Source organism: Lontra canadensis, unplaced genomic scaffold (genome assembly GCF_010015895.1).
Source record: "Lontra canadensis isolate GAN:19392208 unplaced genomic scaffold, GSC_riverotter_1.0 scaffold36, whole genome shotgun sequence".
NCBI lineage: Eukaryota > Metazoa > Chordata > Mammalia > Carnivora > Mustelidae > Lontra > Lontra canadensis.
Window position 1 is genome coordinate 10,390,688 of NW_022631030.1, and position 21,958 is coordinate 10,412,645.

At 44.4% G+C, this 21,958-nt stretch overlaps 2 protein-coding genes across 7 annotated transcripts in view; one reads left to right on the forward strand and one right to left on the reverse strand.

Annotated features, from left to right (window-relative positions):
* Positions 1 to 1,738: 1,738 nt before the first annotated feature.
* On the reverse strand, positions 1,739 to 11,907 carry RPUSD4 (RNA pseudouridine synthase D4). The gene is made up of 7 exons (XM_032869006.1): positions 11,706 to 11,907; positions 11,174 to 11,339; positions 8,576 to 8,777; positions 4,261 to 4,354; positions 4,039 to 4,183; positions 2,554 to 2,651; positions 1,739 to 2,002 (listed from the first exon to the last, which is right to left on the reverse strand). Exons 1-7 carry the CDS (start codon positions 11,892 to 11,894, stop codon positions 1,739 to 1,741), a joined length of 1,158 nt encoding a protein of 385 aa, XP_032724897.1. The 5' UTR covers positions 11,895 to 11,907.
* A 93-nt stretch (positions 11,908 to 12,000) lies between these two features.
* The window catches only part of FAM118B (family with sequence similarity 118 member B), a 50,023-nt gene continuing 40,065 nt past the window's right edge, over positions 12,001 to 21,958 (forward strand). For 4 of the 6 annotated variants that reach the window (XM_032868877.1, XM_032868878.1, XM_032868874.1 and 1 more), the window contains exon 1: positions 12,001 to 12,091. The gene's annotated coding sequence lies outside the window, so the exon portion shown is untranslated. Of the gene's footprint in view, positions 12,092 to 12,708; positions 13,044 to 21,958 lie in introns of all 6 variants that reach the window. The other 2 variants (XM_032868879.1, XM_032868875.1) reach the window with 2 other exon arrangements.

The window sequence follows — 21,958 nt, forward strand, 5'->3', positions numbered from 1 at the left end:
TTTGTCTCCCCACCACTCCTCTGCCTGTCTCTCTGCCTTGGGGCTGAACCAGGCCTGTTTGGGGCCTTTGGAGCCAGATGCTCTTTTACCCCTTGAACCCATTACAGGAGGAGGGAAACATTCCTCCCCTAGGCTGAGCAGAAGGGTGGGGGGTTGTCTGGGAAGCCCTGAGCTTGCAGCTAGTGTCTGGAGGGGAGTCTTGTGGAACACCGTGCCCTTATCTTGTGGTTTGGCCTGACCCCAGGTCGTCAGTGTTGGGATTACAGTGCACGAAGCAGCACTTCCCCCTCTACTGGGGAAATGGGGTCTGTACCCCCCACCCATGGCACGCTTTGCAAGCCCGGATACAAGGCTGAGTCTTTGTATACCCTACCAGGCCCTCCGGCTAACAGCCGTCCGGAGGCTGGGAGAGCCAAGGACAGCAGATTGAGAAAACATAAGGATGTGTTTTGCGGTGTCCTTGTCCTAATCAGTATCACCCTGCCCTGCCCTGCCCCTAGGGACGGCGGGGGGTCGGGGGGGGGGGGAGAATGGTCTCAAGACTCCCCTCTGCGTTTGGTTTCTGGTGGGAACTGCCCTACGCTAGTTGAGGTGGTGGGGAGTGAAGCTGGTGCTCAGGAGGTGGGGTGGGACTATCGAGGAAAGCCCATCCTCAGAGGAGGGGTTCTAGAGGGAAACAGGGCAGACCTGGTGACCACCTGGGTTTGGGGACAGCTGTGTTTTACACATTCATTTTAGTGAGTTAATACACTTGGAGCTTTCCCATAAATACAGCTTATCCACCAAAAATGGGTCTGAACGGCGCAGGCCACTTATACTCGGATTTCTCTTTGATAAATAGAGCACAGAACCGTAAATGTATTCCTTTCCTTATGATTTTCTTAATAACGTCTTCTTTTCTCTGGCTGAGTGAGAATACAGCATATAATACACAAAACATACAAAATATGTGTTTCGGGAGAGTCAAAAGTTACATGTGGATTTTTGTACAAGGGGGGGTCGCCCCCCCCTGCCCCCCACTGCTTAAGACTCTACAGCATCTGGGTTTCTTGACTCTCTGGAAAAAAAAAAAAAAAAGAGAAAACCTGTTCCCACAGAGCAGCACGGAGCTGGAGCTAACCACTGCCCTCTCCGGACCGTGTGTGCTCCCCACCAGGGCCTGCCAGCCGGCCGGCCTTCACATCTGCTTTTCTCGCTTCTCCAACACCCCTTTGCAGGCTCTAGTCACTACCACAACAAGGCTCCTGTGCTGCGGCTGGAGAGAATCCTGCCTTCTGACGGGTCTGCAGCATCTGGGACAAAACAAGTGGAGCAGAGAGGTTTTGCTATTAGATCCTGAACATCCACGAGGACAGTGGCTAACTGCTTCTGAATTTCTCCAGCAGTCAGATGACCGCCCCGCGCCCTTTCCAACCACCGGAGCCTTCCGGATAGATCAAGCGGTTTATTGTTGGATGTAAACAGTTTCGGAGCACAGATTCTGTGCTCGAGTTTCTCCTTTTTCAATTATGGACCCAGTCCGCCTGGTACTGGGCTCTCTTCCTCTGGGCAAGGAGACTGGGAGGCAAGGAGACTCCCCACAGGCTTTTCCAGAGTGCGGCCAGTGTCTCAGTAAATAGGATTTAGTGTCCAGTAAAGGCCTGGAAGCAGCTGGATTTCTTCCACTTCCCACACCTGGCTCTTCTGGAGTCTGTCCCTAGTGAGAAGTTAGCAGAGTCCATGAAACAAAGTGAAGGATTCAGGGGCCCAACAGCCCAGTGGTCTTAACTGTGCCCTCACGTCTGGCTTCGTCGCCCCCATTCGGATCCTGACTTGGCGTCTGTAGGTCCAGGCGTTGCAGGGAGCGGATGAAGAAGTGAGGAGGCTCGCAGACCAAGCTGAGCTCCTCCTTCCTGGACCCCAGGGCCGGCAGGATCAGCTGGCGCGCGTGCAGGTGAAGGGGGATGTGGCGGGCCTTCGCCTGGTGCAGGCCCAGCTTCTTCAGGGTACCAAGAGACAGCTTCTGTACAAAGACAAGATAGCCTCTTGAAACCCAGGCCAAGAGCTCGTCCTGAGCAGCACACAGGGACAGACATTTTCCACTTAAAGGAACCACCACTAACTCCCCTGGAAGGCACAGCAGTGGACAGCCTGCTTCAGGGACATTCCCGGGAAGGGTTTGGAACTCAGGTGAGAGAAAAATCACCAGGCCAGGGAAGCTCTTATCAGCCTTCCTAGAGAATGGGCTACGACAAGAGATAAACAAGTGTCCCCCACCCATCTTCACCAAGAGCAGGAAAGGCTGCTTGAAGCCTCCAGAAAGTGCCCTCCCCCAACCCCACCTGTCCCGCCTCCAAACACAATCCAAGACAAACAAATGAAGCGCAAGGGTTTTGCGAACAGATCCTGCAGCTCCGTGAGAACAGCAGCTGTTTCTCTCTAAGCGAGGCGACTAGTTTGGGTAACTAGTACAGTACAGTCAAAACATCCTTGCGGTGACTCACGTCGGACTTTAACAAGGGGAAAGCGAAAGCTCCCCCCACCTTAGCTGTTGCACAGACAAACCGGGGTCACCTGGGGGGCCAGCTTATTCCAGTCTGAGTACTTGTGATCACCAAGGATTGGGCAATCCAGTCCAAAAGACAGATGAACTCGAAGCTGATGTTTTACTCCTTAACAACAACAACAAAAAAGAGACAGAGAGAGGAAACTTGAGCAGCTCCAGAAACCACACTGTGTTACTGTGCTTCTAACCCTATTTAACTGAAGTAAGACCGGCAAGGCCGCACCTACACCAAAGTATAAAGAAGAACAGAAGAAACTATAAGCTGGTAGGAAATAAGATCACACATGCCGTTAAGACTCTAAGTTCCCCTCCCCCTCAGCTCCCTTTCCACTGCAGATAACCATTATCATCAACCTGGTATCTCTCCGTGCTTAATTAACTTTTGTTCTGTTTTTGACACAAAGAGAAAGCTAGAGCGCACATGGCGGGGGGGGGGGGGGGGGGGGGGCAGAGGGGGAGGGAAAGAGAGAATCTCAATCTCACCACCGCTGAGCTCGTGACCTGAGTCGAAATCAAGAGTCGGAGTCAAGAGTCGGAGGCTTAACCGGGGGACCCACCCAATGACCCCTGTTTTATTTTTAGATAACATTATTATAGAATGCTAAATAGTAGTGCTTTGCACATTTTTCACTGTAGCAAAATATTCATAACATAAAATGTTATCTTAACCATTTTTTGAAAGATTTTATTTATTTTGAGACAGAGCGAGAGCAAGAGAGAGAGAGAGAGAGAGCACAAGCATCCTCCCCACCTGAAACTCTGTTAAACGACAACTCCTGAAAGTTGAGGATGTTAAACATCCTCCCCACCTGAAACTCAATTAAACGACAACTCCCCATTCCTTCCCGATTCCTCCGGCCCCCGGGTACCACTGTTCTACTTGGTCTCTGAATCTAAGTGCTCTAGGTGTGTCATAAGTGGAATCACGCAACATTCGTCCTTCTGTGTTGGTTTCTTTCACTTAGCATCAAGTCCAACCACATTGTGGCCCATGTCAGAATTTCCTTCCTTTTCAAGACATACTCATTCCGTCATCTGCCCACACACTTTGTCTACGCATTCATTTGGCGGTGGCCCTCGAGACTGGCTTCACCTCTTGGCTATTGGGGATAATGCTGCCACGAACACTGCTGTGCACAGATCTTTCCAAACTCCTGCTTTCAATTCTCTTGCGTAGACACCCATGAGGATTGCTGGGATTATATGGTAATTCTGTGTTTAATTTTTTTGAGAAACCACTTTGCAGATTTTTAAATAAATGTAAGCAAACTATTTATATCTTCCTGCTACCTACTATTTTTAAACAGCCATCCCCACTGGAGCTCCCAGCCTCGGATTAGCACCAGAGGCACACTCTCAAACACGTCAGCTGCAATCCCAGCCCTCTCATAGCACCAGCTGCTCGGAAGAAGGGCAGGACCCAGAGCGAGGCCCTGGATGCGGCTCAGCAGCCCGGGCTCTTGCCATCCCCCAGCAGAAAGGTGATGCCTCACCGGTGATGGGCTGGAGCTCCAGGAGGGCGGCGGACAGAGTGCTGCTGAGCACCTGGTACTGAGTCACAGCTGTGTGTGCCTTCCGGTTGCTTCGTGCTCTCACCATCTTCCCATCCTCCATGCGGAAGCCTGGGGACAGCGTCATCTGATGCCAAAGAAATCAAGACACAGTTGCAAAGAAGAGCAGAAAAGCCAAGCCCCTGGGGATGACAGCTCACCCACCTTGTAGTGCAGCTGCTGACCCTGCACCTCCTTCTCGATGACAGGGATGTCCACGACTCCCGCCGGGGGCACAGGGACGCGCACCGTGATGGTCCTGGGCGTAACACACAGACCCTGGCTTAAGCCATGAGGTGAGGGGGGAGATCCTCAGATTTGCCTACTTAGAGGCTGTAACACTGGACCTTCTGCTCTACTGTGGTCAGTTCTTAAGAACGGAGCATGCAAGTCATAGGCTGTCATAGCATTTAGCCTGAGAGCTTGATTCTACTCTTATGAACGCATCTTTTTTTTACTACTGAAGTAATGTATGCTAATTATAGACTATTGGGGGAAAAAAACAAAAAATTATATTTATAACATGGTCTTTCCTTCCAACCTTTAAAAATGAATATGTATAGTTTTTTTTTTTCTTTTTTAAAAAAGATTTATGTATTTGAGAGAGAGAGCGAGTGAGTGTGTATGAGGGGGAGGGGCAGTAGGAGAGGGAAAGAGAAACCCAGGTTGGCTCTGCCCTGAGCCTGGGCTCCATTTCACCACCTTGAGATCACAACCTGAGCTGAAACCCAGAGTGGGACGTTTAATCAACTGCGCCACCCAGGTGCCCCCCAAAATGAGTATGTATGGTTTAAAATGAAATGAGGGTAGGGGCGCCTGGGCAGCTCAGTGGGTTAAAGCCTCTGCCTTAGGTCATAATCCCACAGTCCTGGAATCGAGCCCCACATCAGGCTCTCTGCTCTTTGAGGAGCCTGCTTCCTCCTCTTTCTCTGCCTGCCTCTCTGCCTACTTGTGATCTCTCTCTGTCCAATAAATAAATAAAATCTTTAAGGAAAAAAAAATAATGAGGATAATATGGTTTTGTATCCTTTTTTTAAAAGATGGTTAAGTCCTGACTGCATATGAAATGAATGAATAAGTAAATGAATGAGTGGAATGAAAAAGTTACAGGACCACACCTACCGGATCTGCCAGGTAGACAACAGGGCAACTTGGCTCAAAGTCACAGAAACAACTCCCATAACAACTCAATAAACATTTTGCTGGAGGTCTCCTTTCATCATGTCAGAGATGGGGAGACAACCCTTTCTTTTGTCCTTACGCTTATGCCTCCTCTAGGTCAATGATGAAGGAGTCCTGCTGGGTGGCCTATCACAGAACCAAAGCCCACTCCCACAACAGGTCACACATTGGACACCTCATTTTGGGCTGGTGGCAGTTGGGCTGCCATCTGATATATTTTACCACACTTAAATTGAGTTTTAACTGCTAGCTCCCTCTTCCTAATGACACAACACTACTGCTCAAAAATGTTCACTCACTACATACACTCCAGGAACATAATCAGGCATTGATCTAGGGAGGTACTAGTTCTGTACAGATGAACAAGACCAAAATCCCCACTCTCAAGGAATTCAAAGTCTAGTAAGAAGATTCAAACAAGGGTGCCTGGGTGGCTCAGTGGGTTAAAGCCTCTGCCTTCGGCTTAGGTCGTGATCCCAGAGCCCTGGGATGGGGCCCTGCATCTGGCTCTCTGCTCAGCAGGGAGCCTGCTTCCCCGTCCCCCCAACCCCCGCCTCTCTGTTTACTTGTGATCTCTGTCGGTCAAATTAAAAAAAGAAGAAGATTCAAACAAATAACCGTAACAAGTTGCTATCATAGTATGCCAGTAGATGTTAATCAGTCGCCTGCTATGCTCTACTGCTAACTCCTACTTTGTGCACCTGGTATTTAAGGCCATCATTAACTGAGTTCCAGTCTACCTTTCCAGCATTATCGGTCACCATTCCCCACTCCAAACTACACTGCCTGCTTTCGTCCTTTGTGTGTATGCATTCCCGCCATCTAAAACACAGTTCTCCATCTCGTCTATCAAATCCTGTTCATTCATCAACACACAATGAACGGATTTCAATTCCTCCATAAAATGGTTACCAAGTCTAAACTTTCATAAACAATTTTCACAAATAATATAACATCTTTTTTTAAGATTTATTTATTCTGGAGAGAGAGAGAATGCACGCATGAGCAAGCAGGAGGAGGGACAGAGGGAGAGAAAGAGAGAGAATCCTGAAGCTGACTCCCTGCTGAGCGTGGAGCCCAAAGTGGGGCTTGATCCCACGACCCTGAGAGCATGACCTGAGGCGAAATCGAGTCAGCTGACCAACCGAATGAGCCACCCAGGTGCCCCAACACATTTTATAGACTTATATCTGGATTACTAGTATACATGATAGTCTCAATTTTCTGTCTTTCAGCTTTTACTATGAGCTAGGTACTATGTCAAACACTTCAATATGTACTGTCTCATTTAACTCTCTCCTCAACTCCATTATTCTCATTTTTCCTATGAAGACAAAGCTTAGAGACGTTTAAGAACATGCGTAAGGACCCATGCTGGTAAACGACACAGCTGACAGTTGAACACAGATCTTGTTGACCTTAGTTAGTCTGCTAAACCTCTGCCATTATCTGTAACCTCTCATCACAGCGGTTCTTACATTTGATTCCACAGCAGAGTCAGCTGTGGAGCTTTTAAGACATTCAGATGCCCATACCCATCAGACTTATTAATCAGGGCCTCTGTGGGTGGGTCTTGGCATGGAGATTTTTTAAAGGCTCCCAGGATCACAAAGTAGCTGCAAAATCTGTAGCACAAAAAGGACTAACTTCGAAAAGATAAAAAGAGTAGCTACAAATCAAACAGAAAATAATAAATAGCCCAACAGAAACCAGGCAAAGGAAAGAGATTGTTTGTTCACAGAAAGGGAAACTCAAAAAAACATGAGAACCCAATAAACATGCAGACAAGTAATATCACTGATACACAGGGAAATAGAAAACATTTTTTTTTTCCTCATCATAGTGGCAAACCCCCAAAATTCTCTGGTCAGCTGTAGGGGGAGGTAGGTCCTCATTACCCTAGTGGGAGGAAAACCTGGCCTACGTAATAATAGTAACTATTCAAATATTAAATGTGTGAGAGGCACCTGGGTGGCTCAATCAGTTAAGCATCTGACTCTTGGTTTCAGCTCAGCTCATGACCTTGGGGTCCTGGGATGGAGCCCCGTGGTAGGCCCCACGCTCAGCTGGGAGTCTGCGGGAGTTTCTCTCTCCCTTTCCATCTCCCACTGCCCCTCCCCTGGCTCATGTGCTCACACTCACTCACTCTCTCTCTCTCAAATAAATAAATCTTAAAAAAAAAAAAACAAACCATCACCACCAACAAAAAGCAAATATTAAACGTGTATACCCTTCAACCTAGCAATTCCATCTTTAGGAATCTGTCTTAAAGATATAATCATGTATTCTTTGCAACAGACTCTGAAAAATAGGAAGTTAACTCAATGTGCATCAATAAGGAAACGATGATACAGCCATCAACAGAATACTAGGGAGATCTAAAGGTACATGCAAAATGCTCTCCAAGTGAAATCAAGCAGGATGCAAAGTGGTGCAAAACTCAGTGCCATATAATAATCCACTTATCCATGCCCTGTATGCAGGAAGCTTACAGAAGACTAGAACAGTGATATCCTCTGGGGAAGAAAATTGAGTTGATGGAGGATAGGAGTAGGTTTCAGTTTTGTTCACCTGTCTTTCTTCTATTAAAAAAAATGGAGGTAAACCTATATGCACTAACATGGAAAGATCTCCAAGACATAGTTAAGTGGTAAAAGAAAAGTACAGTGTTGGGGTGCCTGGGTGGCTCAGTGGGTTAAGTGTCTGCCTTCAGCTCAAGTCATGATCCCGGAGTCCTGGGACCGAGTCCCATGTTGGGCTCTCTGCTCAGCGGGGAGCCTGCTTCTCCTGCTCCCTCTGCCTGCTGCTCTCCCGGATTATGCTCACTCTCTCTCTCAAAGAAAATCTTAAAAAAAAAAAAAGTACAGTGTACAGTGTACAATGTAATACACACACACACTGTATATATCAGACATGTTCATAAATACATTGAGTAAGGACCAGAGGAATAAAAACCAAACTATCCCAAGGGAAGGGACTAGAACAACAGAGTGGGTAGATTCTCCAAAAAATTTTTGCTTTATCTTTGTTTTTTGATGATTTTACCAAAGGAATAAAATCACGTATTATTTGTGTAATTAATTTTCAGTAATTTTTATGCACAAGCACAATGAGGAATCTCTATTCCAACAGACTCTAAGATCCTAAGCACTTAAGTCTCTTTCCTATTCTTTTCATACGCCCATAAGTCCTAGCACAGTGTCTTCTCTTAACAGGAGGTCCTTCCATATGAATGGACAATGAAATAAAAGGATGCCTTCATTTATACCAACTCTACCACTGGCAATGGGCTTCATACCAGTACTTCTTTGCCACCTGACGGGTTCTAAACAACTCTTGTACTTGATGTGCCACTTCCTTCTCCCAGGCCAACACCATTACACCTGTAGTTTCCTTGTCCAGCCGGTGGCACAGATGCAAGGGCTCTGCCTTGTGGCCATGAAGCATCTTTGCCAGGATGGGCAATACGTCACTGATGCACAGCCGGACCCCAGGGCCACCTACAAAGGGAAGAGCCACAGGTTTTGGTGGCCAGTAAAAGATCCCACCAAAGAACTCTACCTGGGAAGAAAGTCAATGTTTTCACGAGCTTTATTCTGAAATGTGGTCCAGGAACTAGCAATGTCAAAGCCCAGGGAGCTTGTTGGAAAGGAATCTCAGGCTCCCAACCCAGACTATTAAATCAAAATCTGCATTTTCACAAGATGCTCAAGGGACTCACATGCCTTTTCATAATGTCTGAGAAGCATTGGCCTACAGCATGTGGCCTGCTCCTCAGATATATATATATACTTATTAATCTACTTGCACATTCATAATAAAGTCAGCAATCAAAATGAGGAGGTCTGATATTTCACTATATAAACAAAGGTTTGAGAATTTGCTAAGTAAACTCAAGGGTAAATACAATACTGTGAGGCTCTCCTGAGCCATTACAGAAGAGCTAAGAGGATGACCGTTAGGTGAGATGCTACTCAGTTCTATTCTAGGCCTAACTAGCCACTGACCCTGAATAGATGATTTAATCTTTCCAACTTTCAGTTTTCTCATCTATAAAATGTAAATATCTGGATAATAGTTATCTCATGAGGAATGGGAAGAAAAAGATCAAGACAGAAAAAGAAAATACACAGAACACTTGGCAATGTCTGACTTAATTCCTTGTCTTTATGCTTTTCTCCCTACCTCCCCAAAAAGCATTCTTTTAGCACAACGATGCCTTTTCCCCCAATAAATCCCTTTCCCTGCATTTTCTTTCTATCGATCTTTCTTATCTCACTCCAGCTGTCTTCGACAACTACATTCAACATTTATTCAGAAATATTTCAATGTCCATTAAGTTCCAGGCGTCCTGGAGTTTCATTAAGTACTCTGTGCACACAAACACACACACATTTTCTTTTATTCTTTTTTAAGTTCTTATCATGAATACGCAACTTATTATGTATCTTTTGGCACTTTTAATAACACAAATATCTTCTATATTTTATAATTTCTATAAACTCTTCAAAGGAAGTTATCTTCTATATAGGTTTATATGTAGGGTTTGTTGAAAGATTTTATTTATTTGAGAAAGACAGAGCGAGAGAGAGCACGAGCAGAGGGAGAGGCAGAGGCAGAGGGAGAAGCAGGCTCCCAACTGAGCAGGAAGCCTGACTCAGGGTTCAATCTAAGGACCCTGGGATCATGTGGGATCATGACCTGAGTTAAAGATAGACGCTTAACCAACTGAGCCACTCAGGCACCCCCAGATTTATATGTGTTTTTGTGTGTGTGTGTATCCTGTGTACGTTTTCAATAGTAGAGATCTCTCTATAGGGCAGTTGAATCTTTGCTTTGGCTGAAACTCCGCAGCCCCCTTTTTTTTTTTTATTAGTTTTCATATTGGTTTCTGTGATTGGAGTTTCTGCATGTTTAAGGTGGTCCTTCTTTGATCCTTGCCCATACATAGTATAAGATCGGATTTTTCTCAGGTTATTCTGTCTCCACTCATGGCTTGAGGTGGCTGACTGATTTATGTTGCAGTTTGGGGCTTGTGGGTTGAGATTTTCTGATCTTTGTTCAGTGAAGATGGACTATTTTCCTTGGTCTGGACTTAACTGATGAAATTATATTCTGGATCATGTGAACAAAATGTGCAATAAAAAAGACCCTTGCAGGAAATTCAGAGTCATTATATGGAAATATGGAAATACCATTACTTATAGAAGGTAATAAACTACCAGAACACGTTATGCACAAGAGATTTATAGGCCAAAAATAGAAACAGAGTACTTATAAAAATTAGTGAATGTGGGAAAATTGTGAATAAAGGCAAAAAATATAGTGGTGCCATTGTCAGAAGGGGAAATGATCTGAACCTTAATAAAGTGCTATCTATTTTTTTCTTATATGTCATTTCTTCTTTTCTGTTTGTTTTTTTTTTTAATTTATTTACTTGAGAGAGAGAGTGAATGAGGAAGGGCGAGGTATAATGCAGAGGGGAGGGGCAGTGGGAGAGGAAGAAGCAGACTCCCTACTGAGCAGGGAGCCTGACACTGGGCTGTCAGAGGCATAACCGACTGAGCCACCCAGGTGCCCCTCTTCTTTCCCAGTTTTGATGGAACATAACATGAAGACAAGAACCACACACACAGCCTTAGTATTTCTCTATAAAAATTTCCATGGAGGTCTGGACACAGTGCATTCCAGAAATCACTGCTGACTGCCAGATATTTGGAATGCAGAGACTGTCTTTTATATCTCTGTCTTCAGTAGTGCCTTATATAGTACTCTACAAAAGCTTAATTATTTTGAATGCAAGTCTTCGAGCCCCACAAGTAAGTAATGTGTCAGAGTTGTCCCTAATTTTAGTGAAAACAGAAGCACCCCCCTCCCTCTCCCACGTGGTCCTTACCATGCACAGGGAGACCGTAAGGTTTATTGATGACCACGAGATCCTTGTCCTGGTGCACAATCCCTCGGCTCAGTGCCTTAGCAAGCACGTTGGGGTGGACTCGTTGCAGCTGCTTTGTGAACCGCACTAGTTCTTGAACTCTCCGCTGAACAGGGCTTGTGGGCACCTATGGGGAGAGAAGGAGCGCCAGGAAAAGACTGGTGAAGACTTTCAGTAAGTTTGGGTGACAATTTGGGTTGGGAATGACTATTTCTGCTTTGGACTCGCGCCTTCCCGGAATAATTTGAGAGCGACGGTGCATGTCTGTTTTACCTATCTCCACGCAGTGCTCAGGGCTGAGGCCGGCAGGAGCCAAAGACCCAGCCCGCAGGAGGATACGGTACCATACTGATCTCTTCCCTTTCCTTTCTCCCCGTTCTTCCACAGATCCTCCACATTTCCTTAACATCTGTCCGGACCCTCCCACCTCACTCCCAGCCGGACAACCCGGGAACGTACTGCCTCTTGGGAGTTGTGGTCCTTTCGGACTCACCGGCTGCTGCTTCGTCTTTTGTTCCTGTTTCTGGGCTCGGAGCTTCTCCGCTAATCGCTGGGCACTCATGGTCCCAGACGCAGCAGCGGCCGAACAAAATGGCTTTGAGACGAGACTAAAGACATTCCCCAAACGCTGCCTGGAACCCCAGGCCCAGAGGCGAGGCGCGTTAGAGCTGGGCGCAGCCATCTTGTCAAAAGGGGAGGGGCGTATCTAGACCCTGCGCGGGAGAGGGGCAAGAGGCAGGAGGGTATGGGCGGGTCCTGAGGATCACGTGGAGGGTGAGGGGGCGGGCTCTGGGCCGAGTCACGTGGGGTGGTGCGCGCTGAGTGCGGCTGCGCCGGCCGGTAGCTGCAGCTGGAGCGGTGGCGTTTGGAGGAGACTCGGTGAGTGTGTAGGGAAGCAGGGCTGGGGCTAGGAAATGCCGGTTCTTCAACGCTTTAACGTTTTCGCGTCTCCGGGGCTTCTGTTCTCGGAGAGCACTGCACCGGGATCCTTTTCTCCCTGTGCGGGAAGACCCCACTCAAAAACACTTCCCCGCCCCCGCGCCCCGTGGAAGCGATGCCCCATAAACGCTCGCCCCAGAGCCTTCTTAGGCGCCTACCTCGTCCCTCTTGGCAACCACATCCCTGGTGTCCGGCCAGCCCCCTGAGGGACGCGTCGTGTCACCTCTCATTTCCTTGCCGCTCGACCTTCGGAGATGCCCGATCTCTGTAGGCTCTCCACTCCTCACCTCCTCTTTGTTTCGGGTTGTAACCTGTCCTTCTCTCCCAGGGGTGATGAGAACCCTTCCGTTATCCGGGGGCCCCCAGCCCGTATTCCTACCTAGGGAACACCTTGAGTTTTTTGGAGTCTCCTCTCTCCTTACGCTCTCCCGCTCCTTCCAAAGACAAGACTGAAAATACGGTAAAGAGCACGGACCTTCCCTTCCCTTTTATGCTTCCTTCATGTTTCCCCCTTCCTACTTTGCAACCCCCCCAACCCTCTCTCCCTCTCTTCCAAGGTGCAGTGTTGGAACTCCCATGCCCAAACTGCAAGCGACTCCCTCTGATTTCACCGAGGGGTGTCTGGAAAGATGAACCTCTGGTTGGGGTGCTAATGTGAAAAATACCTTGGGACATACCTGCCATTTGTTAAGAAACCTAATGGCGAGTTCCGAAGGGATGTTCAGAAAACTAATGGATCTGTACCGACACTAGAGGAAACAATTTTTTAAGACTGCTGAGAATGAAGGCTCCTTGAGGAGTTCCAGTAGGTAGTGGAATTAGGTTTGCGACTTACCTCTCCGAAAGGGATTGGCAGAAGGGAGCCATATTGAGCACGAGTAAAGTTGAACAGGTGAGTGGAGCAAACCTATAGAAGACTTCTTCAGTCGAAGAAGAGTTTGAGCTAGATGTTATAAGTAATGAGGAGTGTTTGAAGCTTCTTGAGCAGGAGAGAGACTCCTCGAATCCTAGAAATGAATCTGGCAGTTGAATGCAGGACAGATTCAGCCGGGATGCTGCAGGCTAGGGGAACAGTAAAGAGGTTATGCTTTATCCCATGATCTTTCTCCCTACACTGTACTGTTCTTTGCGTTTGAACTGATTATGAATACAAGTCAGGATATGTGGTTGGCAGGTGCAGCTGAAGTCTTGAGTACCTTGAAGACTCATGGTTTCTTTGTAATCCCCACTTTAGGCTCAGAGTAGACCCACAAATATTCATTCTTTAGATGAATGCAGTGCGTTCACAGACATATATTAGATGTGTCTGAACATTTGAATTGTCTTCTCTCTGTCAGTTTTTGATCTGAAGAATGGAGGTAGGAGTAAATGTATTTGTAAAGAGTGGGGAGGAAGGTTTGTGTATGTATGTTTCTGTAATAAGACAGATGATCAGGATATAAATTCAAAGATTCCCGAGGGAGGTTGGGACACAACTTCTCTCTCTCTCTTTTTCTTTTCCTGGCAAATTCACAGGTAAGGTGAAGCCTCCTTTTCCAAGGACTCTGAAATGTGAATGTCAAGATTTAAATTTATATCATTACATTAATTACAAATTTGTTTTAGGTATAGGACTTTTATGATTTTGTATAAGGGCTCTTCCTTCCTTAACCTGTGCTTAATGGCATTCCAGAAATGACACGTGTTCTTGCAGAATTGGCATTCTGTGGTATGAAACAAATGAAGAACCAACTCAGATGTCAATGCTTGGTGACACAGAGCTTGTGTTCTTGGGTTTCAGGGTAACCCAAGGTACACACTACAGTGCCTAAGAATAAAAACACTGGTCAATTTTTTCTTCTAGAGAAGGAACTTTCAGGTTTTTCTTTTTGAAACTGTAAAGATATTTGAAGAATTCAAAGGTTTTTTGGTTTTTTTTTTTTAATCATAATACAGCTTTATCCAATATGGGTACAGAAGTTATATCTTAATATTTAAAGCATGTGGTTAGAGTTGCTCTCTGCATATACAGGAATTTATGCAAATATGTTGTCTGTCTTTTTTTTAATGCTATATTGCCTCTTTTCCCTTTGTCACTCAATTGATTTTATTTTAGGCAGTTAATTTTCCTGTACTTACATACTTTCCAACTTCAACACGTGTCACATTCTCCTTTTGTTTGGGGACTCCTCTTGTCTGTACTGTTTTCTCAGTACAAGGAAGAAAATTCTATTAGTGGTGTCTAGTGTTGCCTTCATTCTACAAACATGACTTATTTACATAGATTTTGATATATCCTTGTGTGTTCCCCCCACATAACTATTTAAAGAAGTACTTGATAATTCGTTTTTGAGGCTATTTCCAGAAGCGTCCATGAACAAGATGACCTTGTAATTTCACAAATATAAACAAAGAGTGACTAATAAAGGAACTTGTGTTTAAATATCACAAATTTAAGATTAATTAGTGGCATGAAGTTAGATTCTGACTTCTCAAATAATGATTTGCACGTTGCAGACTAACAAGAGTTCAGTTCCCTGAAGAGCAAGAAGTACTTGGATGGTTTTTGCTTTCAGATTCAAAGAGGGAATTAGCAGGAACTCCTTGGAGGTGTCTCAGAAGGTGCAGTTACTGGCAGCTGGGAGATCTGGGGACTAGTCCCAGCTTAGCTGCTTGTGAACCTGAACAAGTAACTTGGGCTCAGTTTTTTTGTCCTTTTTTTTTTTTTTTTTTAAGAGATTTTATTTATTTATTTGAGAGAGAGACGTACATGCAGCGAGAGAGAGAGAACACAAGAAGGGGGAGCGGGAGAGGTTAGAAGCAGGCTTCCCGCTGAGCAGGGAGCCTGATGCAGGCTCCATCCCAGAACCCTGGGATCATGACCTTAGCAGAAGGCAAAGGCTTAACAACTGAGTCACCCAGGCACCCCAGTTTTTTGTCTTTGAAAGAAGATCCTTAGAAGTCCAATCTTCTATTCTTTGAGGATTTTTCCATTGACACTTACTTACGTCCTTTCTTAACAAGTGGAACTTACTTCAGACTTAGCTTGCATACATTTAGCATAAGCACAGAGAATCAGGATTCTGCTCTTTTCCCCAGAGTTTAACCTTATGCCACTGAGCTAACATTCATATTTGAAGGTCACTTCATTGAATGGTGCTGGAATAGACCGTAAGATTCCCCAATATGGGGCATGAGAGGGAGTGCAGATAGGGAAAAAAAAATTAGAAAGCAGTGGTCTTCTAAAACATTGTGTTATAACCCATAATATCGGTGTTAGTTATTTTTTTCCATGTCAGCATTTTATTTGGCTTTTGAGTGATGCTCAAGGCAGGTCTGGCTTAGACCAGTACTTCCCAAACTTTTTCATACCATGGTACATGTGGAAATGTTGTTTCATGGAGGAAAATTGGAGGGTGCCCACAGAAGACAGCTGGCTCGCCTGGGAGCTGAGGCTAAGTCCGGTCCCCATCTGACCACACCATAGGCTGAGGAGATCCCTAGCCTGTGGCCTTTTTGACCATTTAGGAAAGTCAGCATTACTACACAATCAAGGTCTTTGACCAGTGCTAACTATTGAAAGGAATTGTATATTTAGTTGTATTTGTTAAATCGTCCTCTAATTTATTTCTCTCTTACGTGCTTTTATGCTTTTGGCTAGTTTATATTTGAAGATCTTACTTACCCTTACAAAGTGACCTTTCTAAAAGTTTTTAAAAAGTAGTTAACTGGTGAAGAGATGGGAAATGCTTTTGTCATAATGTTTTGACCTTCTTAGATTACGGGCAGTTTTGCTCTGCCTATTTAGAGAAAATACAGAGAATTTCTTTAAATAGTTTGTGTTTTCCATTATAAAAGTAATACAGAAAATGTGTAGGGGGGGGGAATCTTCCATAGCTCTGTTTCCCAAATACTGTTAATATCATGTTTTTTCTAGTTTTTTTAATCATGCATTTTTTTCTTAATTGTAAATTTCAAACATTTATAGAAGTAGGGAAAATAATGAACCCCATGTTTCCATCAGCCAGCCTCTACAACAAACCAACACAGGGCCACTCTTGTTCTGCACCCGCCCTGACCTCCCAGATGATGTTGAAGCATCTGTAAACACTTCAGTGTGTGTGTCTGTAAAAGATAAGAACTGGTTTTTAACAAAAACACAATACCATTATCACACCTTTCTTAGTATCACTAAGCAAGGAGTCAGTGGACAAATTTTGCAGCTGGTCTCTCTTTTTAAGTAAATTTGTTTGCATCAGGATTCGAGAAAAGCCCTCACATTATGCATGCTCTTTTAATTAGAAAAATAAAACTGGGCATTCAGAAGGGACGTGCAGCCTGTACCTTAAGGGCGTTCAGAGCGCATTGGCTCAGAGTTTGCACTTTGGATTCAGAAAGATGGTTTCAGAATCCTGGCTCTGCAACCTGCTATCTCTTTAACCTTGTGCAAGTTTCTTAACCTCTCTCACTTGAGCTTCTTTGTCTTGTGAAATGTGGATCGTGTCTGCCTTAGGGCTCCTGTAAGGATTAAGTGAGTTCATGCAGGTTAAAGCGCTTGTGTAGAACTTAGCACGTGGTTAAGGCCCCCAAAATATTAGGTATGTCCTGCATACCAGTATAGCACCAGGTTCATAGATTGTTAAGTAAGCCTTCAATAGGGTAAGAATCAAGAGATACGGAATTTACCTAATTCTGCCACTTAAGTGACTCACTTTAGTGTTTTGGACCTTAAATTTGTCACCCCAAAAAGCAGGTGTGGTGAACAATTAGATGATTTCTGAAATTCCAGTGCTTGCCAGAAGTAAGGCAGCATGGTATTTTTAGAGCATGAGCTTTGAAAACACTGGGGTTTGCACAAGGCTTTGTCATTTACAAGCATTTATTCTCAGCCTCCGTTTTTCCATATGTGTCACATAATTAATAATATCTAATAGTATTGTTGCAGTTATCAACCAGATCAATATATGGGATGTCTAGCATGTAGAAGGTACTCAAGTTATTAGCATTTCGTGATTATAAATTAAAATAAGATCATTACATTAGAGCATTTTCTATACATTGGAAGGGTGAAGATGGAAAACCATGTTCTAGAACATGGACGATATAAAACTGAGGGACTCTTCAACCATGTGGTTGGATAAAAGCCAGAGGTTGTCAGGATCTCTAGAGAAATTCAAGAAGGTATTTGGAACAGATAGTTGCTCAAGTTGAACAAACCTGTTTTCTGCATTTGAAAATTTGAACAACAGTAAGTTAAAGATTAGATTGTTGTTTGTATGCGTTTCAGTTGTTAATGATTGGAATATACTGTAAGCGTTGTATTCTAATGATATTGTTGCGTTAACGAAAATCATCTCCACTATCTGTTAATAGGAGAGCTGCACTGTCTGAGTTAGAAAACCAAACCCACGCTCGAGTTTACTGATCCCCATGTACTAGGCAGCATTTCCCCAACTTGCTTGATGGGGAGAACCGCCGTTACCTTTAAATCTACACATCCCTCCTCTAGAAATTTTGATTCAGGAAGATGTTGAGTTAAAAGCTCAGGAATCTTTTGCCCTCCCTCCTTCCTGCTCAACAAGGCCTCCAGCCAAAAAGTTCATTTGTTTATGGTTAGACTGGAAGAAAGGTTGGGTTACTAAAGCATGGAGAAAGAAAAATGGCAGATTTTAAATGTTGCTATTTTTTTCCTTCTTACTTTGTTTTTTGTTAAAGTAATCAACATACATGGTTCAAAGAAAGAGTGTTAGAAGAATGGGGTGTGGGGCAGTCCCTCCATTCTTCCCACCTCATAATCTCGTTCTTTAGAGGCAGCCACTCTGTTACTTTGCTCTTTTCTCAGGCATTATCTTCATATTTTTAAATCATTGATATGTTATGTCTTGCTTTTTTCTCCCCCAGTGATTAGCCTGTTGAGCTCGATGATCTATCTCAGTTCCTCTCTTGTGTTTAGGTTGACCTTTGACTGTTTTTTTTTCACATAACGTGCATACTGTTAATTTTTTCCCAGATGCTCCAACATAATTGCCACATTCTTATTAGTAATATTTTCCATGAGCTCAGATGTGTCACTTGATGTTTCCAATGGAGAACTATTCAGGTATCATTCAGGAGCTACCTTTGTCCTTCCCTCTCCTCATGGGCTGTCACCCATGACCCATTTCTTGGCTTGCCTCTTTATTTCCTAAGAAGTATTTGAATGCCCATAATACTTGTCGGGTAGTTTGGAAATATTACAGAATTTTAGGTTGGAAGTAATTTCCCCTCCGAATTTTGAAGGCATGATTGTGCTGTCTGGTGTCTGTAATTGCTCTAGAGACATAGCAATCAAATCCTTTTTTATGAGACCTTGTTTCGTTGGTTTTTTTCTTTTCTCTCTTACTGGAAGCTTTGAGAATATTCTATCCCTGGTGTTCTGGGCTTTCTTAATGAGGTACCAGAGTATGGGACTTTCCTCATCTATCGTTCTGGTTCTCAGCAGACCCTTTCATCCTGGAAAATAACGTCCTTCCGTTCTGGGACATTATCTTCTTCTATTTCTCTGATTTCCCCCTCCTGCCCTCTTTTCTTTCTCTTTGATCCTTTTTCGTAACATCCATTCTTGTTATATGGCACTGATAACTTCAAAGAGAACCCATTAAAGTTTTTCAGTTTTTGGTCTCTGCATTGGAGCAGCTTTCCATAGTAACTTGCCAGAATGAGTATCAGCCCCCCCAAAATGGCAAGCCCCTGCATGTAATGAGAGCTTAGTGCTTCACCCCACAGTTTTACAGAGCCCATTAAGCCATGTCCAGCAGGACTGGGGATGGTCCAGCCATCTGCTTTCTCCCTCCTTGGTCTCATTCACCCTCATTCCCTCACTGCCCTCACTGCCCTCAGGCACTAGAAATGTTCTGCTGCTTTCTTTATTCTACTGTAGAAGCACCTGCTACTGCTCTTTTGATGAATCTGTAGGCTATTTGAGTACTGTTAAAAAATTAATCTTACTCAGATGAAGGAAGAAAAGTTGAAAGAAAAAAATGAAAAGAGAGATTTATATGTAATGCAGAAAATTCCGTGTAAAAGCAGGGGCAAACTCTAACAAATACAGTTTTCGGAACTGATGAGTGTGAAACCAGCAGGCTTGCACTTCTTCCAAGAGTTTCTCTTGAAAACCACTTTGCTCCACAGAAACCAAAATATCAGTGGTCATTAACACCAAGTGGGATTACAGGGTGGTTTTCATTTGCTCTTTGTACTTTACTGTACTTGACATATTTCTGACGGGGCCTACTGGGGACCTTTTCCTTTGCTAGACAAGGAGGAGAGGTGCTTTCTTTTCCCTGATAAAGTGTCCATGTCCCTTGGGCTCGAGCTGCTCAGCCCTCTGTCGCTGCTCCCACCAGTGAGCTCCTCCCTCCTTCTTGCACTGACCTCCTTCGCTCTTTAACAAAGTATGTTTTTAGGTCTTCCTAACCTGTTTTCCTCTTACTGTTTCTTTCCTCGGGTACTTTACTGGCTACTTTTTAAGACTGATGCTACCTGCTCAGCAAAGCAGTGCTTTTAAAGCTGTTTGTTCAAACTTCGCCTGAGCTTTCTAGTTGTGGTGGCCTCTGTAGCAGATCATAGCTCCTTTTTTTTTAGCTTTCAGATTCCTGGTTCAGGACCAAATAATGCTTTCATCTCTCAGTTCATTTCCGGGTCAAAGAGAGTTTTTTTCAGTTCATTTTTATTAGGAAAAAGCAAATATCCTGGAAAGAATATCAAGCTAGACTAAGGGTACAAGCTTAAACCACTTTCCTGAGTTGCCTTTCATCCATCATTCTCTTGCTCTTAAGGATGATCAAAATTGACTTACAAGTGCATTCATAAAGTATATGACCGTTCTTTCAAAATCAGTAAATACTTGCATTGGTCTTGAAACAGGAGGAGGGAAATAATCACATAGCCCTGTGACCCAGAGATTATTTCTGCCGGTCAGAGACCTAACAACACATGGTAAGGTACAGATTGTTGAACTGTTTTTTGACCTTTAAGTCTGAAGTATGTCTGAAAGTATGTTTAAGTTGTAAAGGGCTGTGTAATCCAGGTGTCTCCTGGGTCTCAAACGCCCAAGAGGTCTGAGCTGGGAGATTGAGATAAGGAAGTCCTTAGCATTTAGTTGGTATTTTAAGCCATTGGAGTAGCTCGTGGGGGTGGGGAGGGTATGTGAAGTGACCGGATGGAGAGCGTAAAGCAGTTTGCTGAGGACCCTGAATATTTGAGGATGGGACAGAGGAAGAAGAGCTTACCCCAGCGGGACAGGAGGAGACTCAGGAAAATCTGATATCCAGAAGAGAACGGAGTTAAATGTCAGATGCTTCCAAGACCTAAAGGAAGATGAATACTAATTATTTCACTGAATTTTCCCATGGTGGTATCTATCTCCCATAAAGCTTTTCTTGATCTCCCTTGAGCACAATTGTTGATCTTTCCTGTACCTCATGCAAGTATATTAAACCTAGCACAAATGTGTTACAAATATTTGTTTACAGTTCTATTTCCCCTAAAAGGCAGGGCTTTTGAAAGGCATGGCCCTTGGGGCGCCTGGGTGGCTCAGTGGGTTAAGCCTCTGCCTTCAGCCCAGGTCATGATCTCAGGGTCCTGGGATCGAGCCCCGCATGGGGCTCTCTGCTCAATGGGGAGCCTGCTTCCTCCTCTCTCACTGCCTGCCTCTCTGCCTACTTGTGATCTCTGTCAAATAAATTAAATAAATCTTTAAAAAAAAAAAAAAGGCATGGCCCTTCAGGGTACGATCTTAGTCATCTTTGGTGAGACCATATTCCATTATGTCTTTGCAATGTGGACCTCAGTCTCCCAGTGTGTTAATAGCTAATGCGTTAATAGCTGTGTGACCCATAGCAAATTATTTAGCATCTGTGTGCCTCAGTTCCATTATCTGTGATATCTGTGGTATGTGATAATAGTGTCCACTTCATAGAAGAGTGAACATTTGTAAAGCGTAGACAACAGTGCCTGGCTCATTGTAAATACGATGCAGTGTTCAGTGGCGGTGAGGTGGGTGTGGTAATAGTAATATTGTTAGGATAGTGCCTGGCATTTAATGGGTAGTTGAATGTGAAAATTCAACAGTTTGGGACTAATACAATCCCTGTCATTCTAAACTGTAAGATATACAGAATGGAGTCATGATCAGGCCATAGGAAAACTGTACAGTAGAAGTGGACAGGGTATGTGCTATGGTGAGTGCTGTGAAGTGTGTAAGCCTGACGATTCACAGACCTGTACCCCTGGGGCAAATAATACATTACATGTTAATAAAAATTTTTAAAAAGTGGACAAAAGATTTTTTTTAAAGATTTTATTTATTTATTTGAGAGAGAGAACATAAGCAGGGGGAGTAGGAGAGGGAGAAGCAGTCTCCCCGTTGAGCAGGGAGCCCGACGAGATGTGGGGCTTATCCTAGGATCCGTGGATCATGACTCAAGGGGAAAGCAGACTCCTTTTTTTTTTTAAGATTTTATTTATTTATTTAACAGAGAGATCACAAGTAGGCAAAGAGGCAGGCGGGGGCGGTGGGAGGGAAGCAGGCTCCCTGCTGAGCAGAGAGCCCGATGCAGGGCTCGATCCCAGGACCCTGAGATCATGACCTGAGCCGAAGGCAGAGGCCCAACCCACTGAGCCACCCAGGCACCCCGGAAAGCAGATTCTTAACAGACTGACCACCCAGGTACCCCAAAAGTGGGCAGAATTAAGTGCACATAGCTTTGTTTTATAAAGCAAATCTATAGGCTTTTCACAAACGTATTATGTAATCTTAGTTTCTTTTCATGTAGTTGGGAAGGAGAA

Excerpts from the sequence above, each read along its gene's own strand:
- RPUSD4 (XM_032869006.1), bottom strand. The coding sequence starts at position 11,894 with ATGGCTGCGCCCAGCTCTAACGCGCCTCGCCTCTGGGCCTGGGGTTCC. Across the intron at positions 4,184-4,260 it reads GTCAGCAGCTGCACTACAAG|ATGACGCTGTCCCCAGGCTT; the intron begins GTGGGTGAGCTG and ends CTTTGGCATCAG. Across the intron at positions 2,003-2,553 it reads GGAATAAGCTGGCCCCCCAG|AAGCTGTCTCTTGGTACCCT; the intron begins GTGACCCCGGTT and ends GTCTTTGTACAG.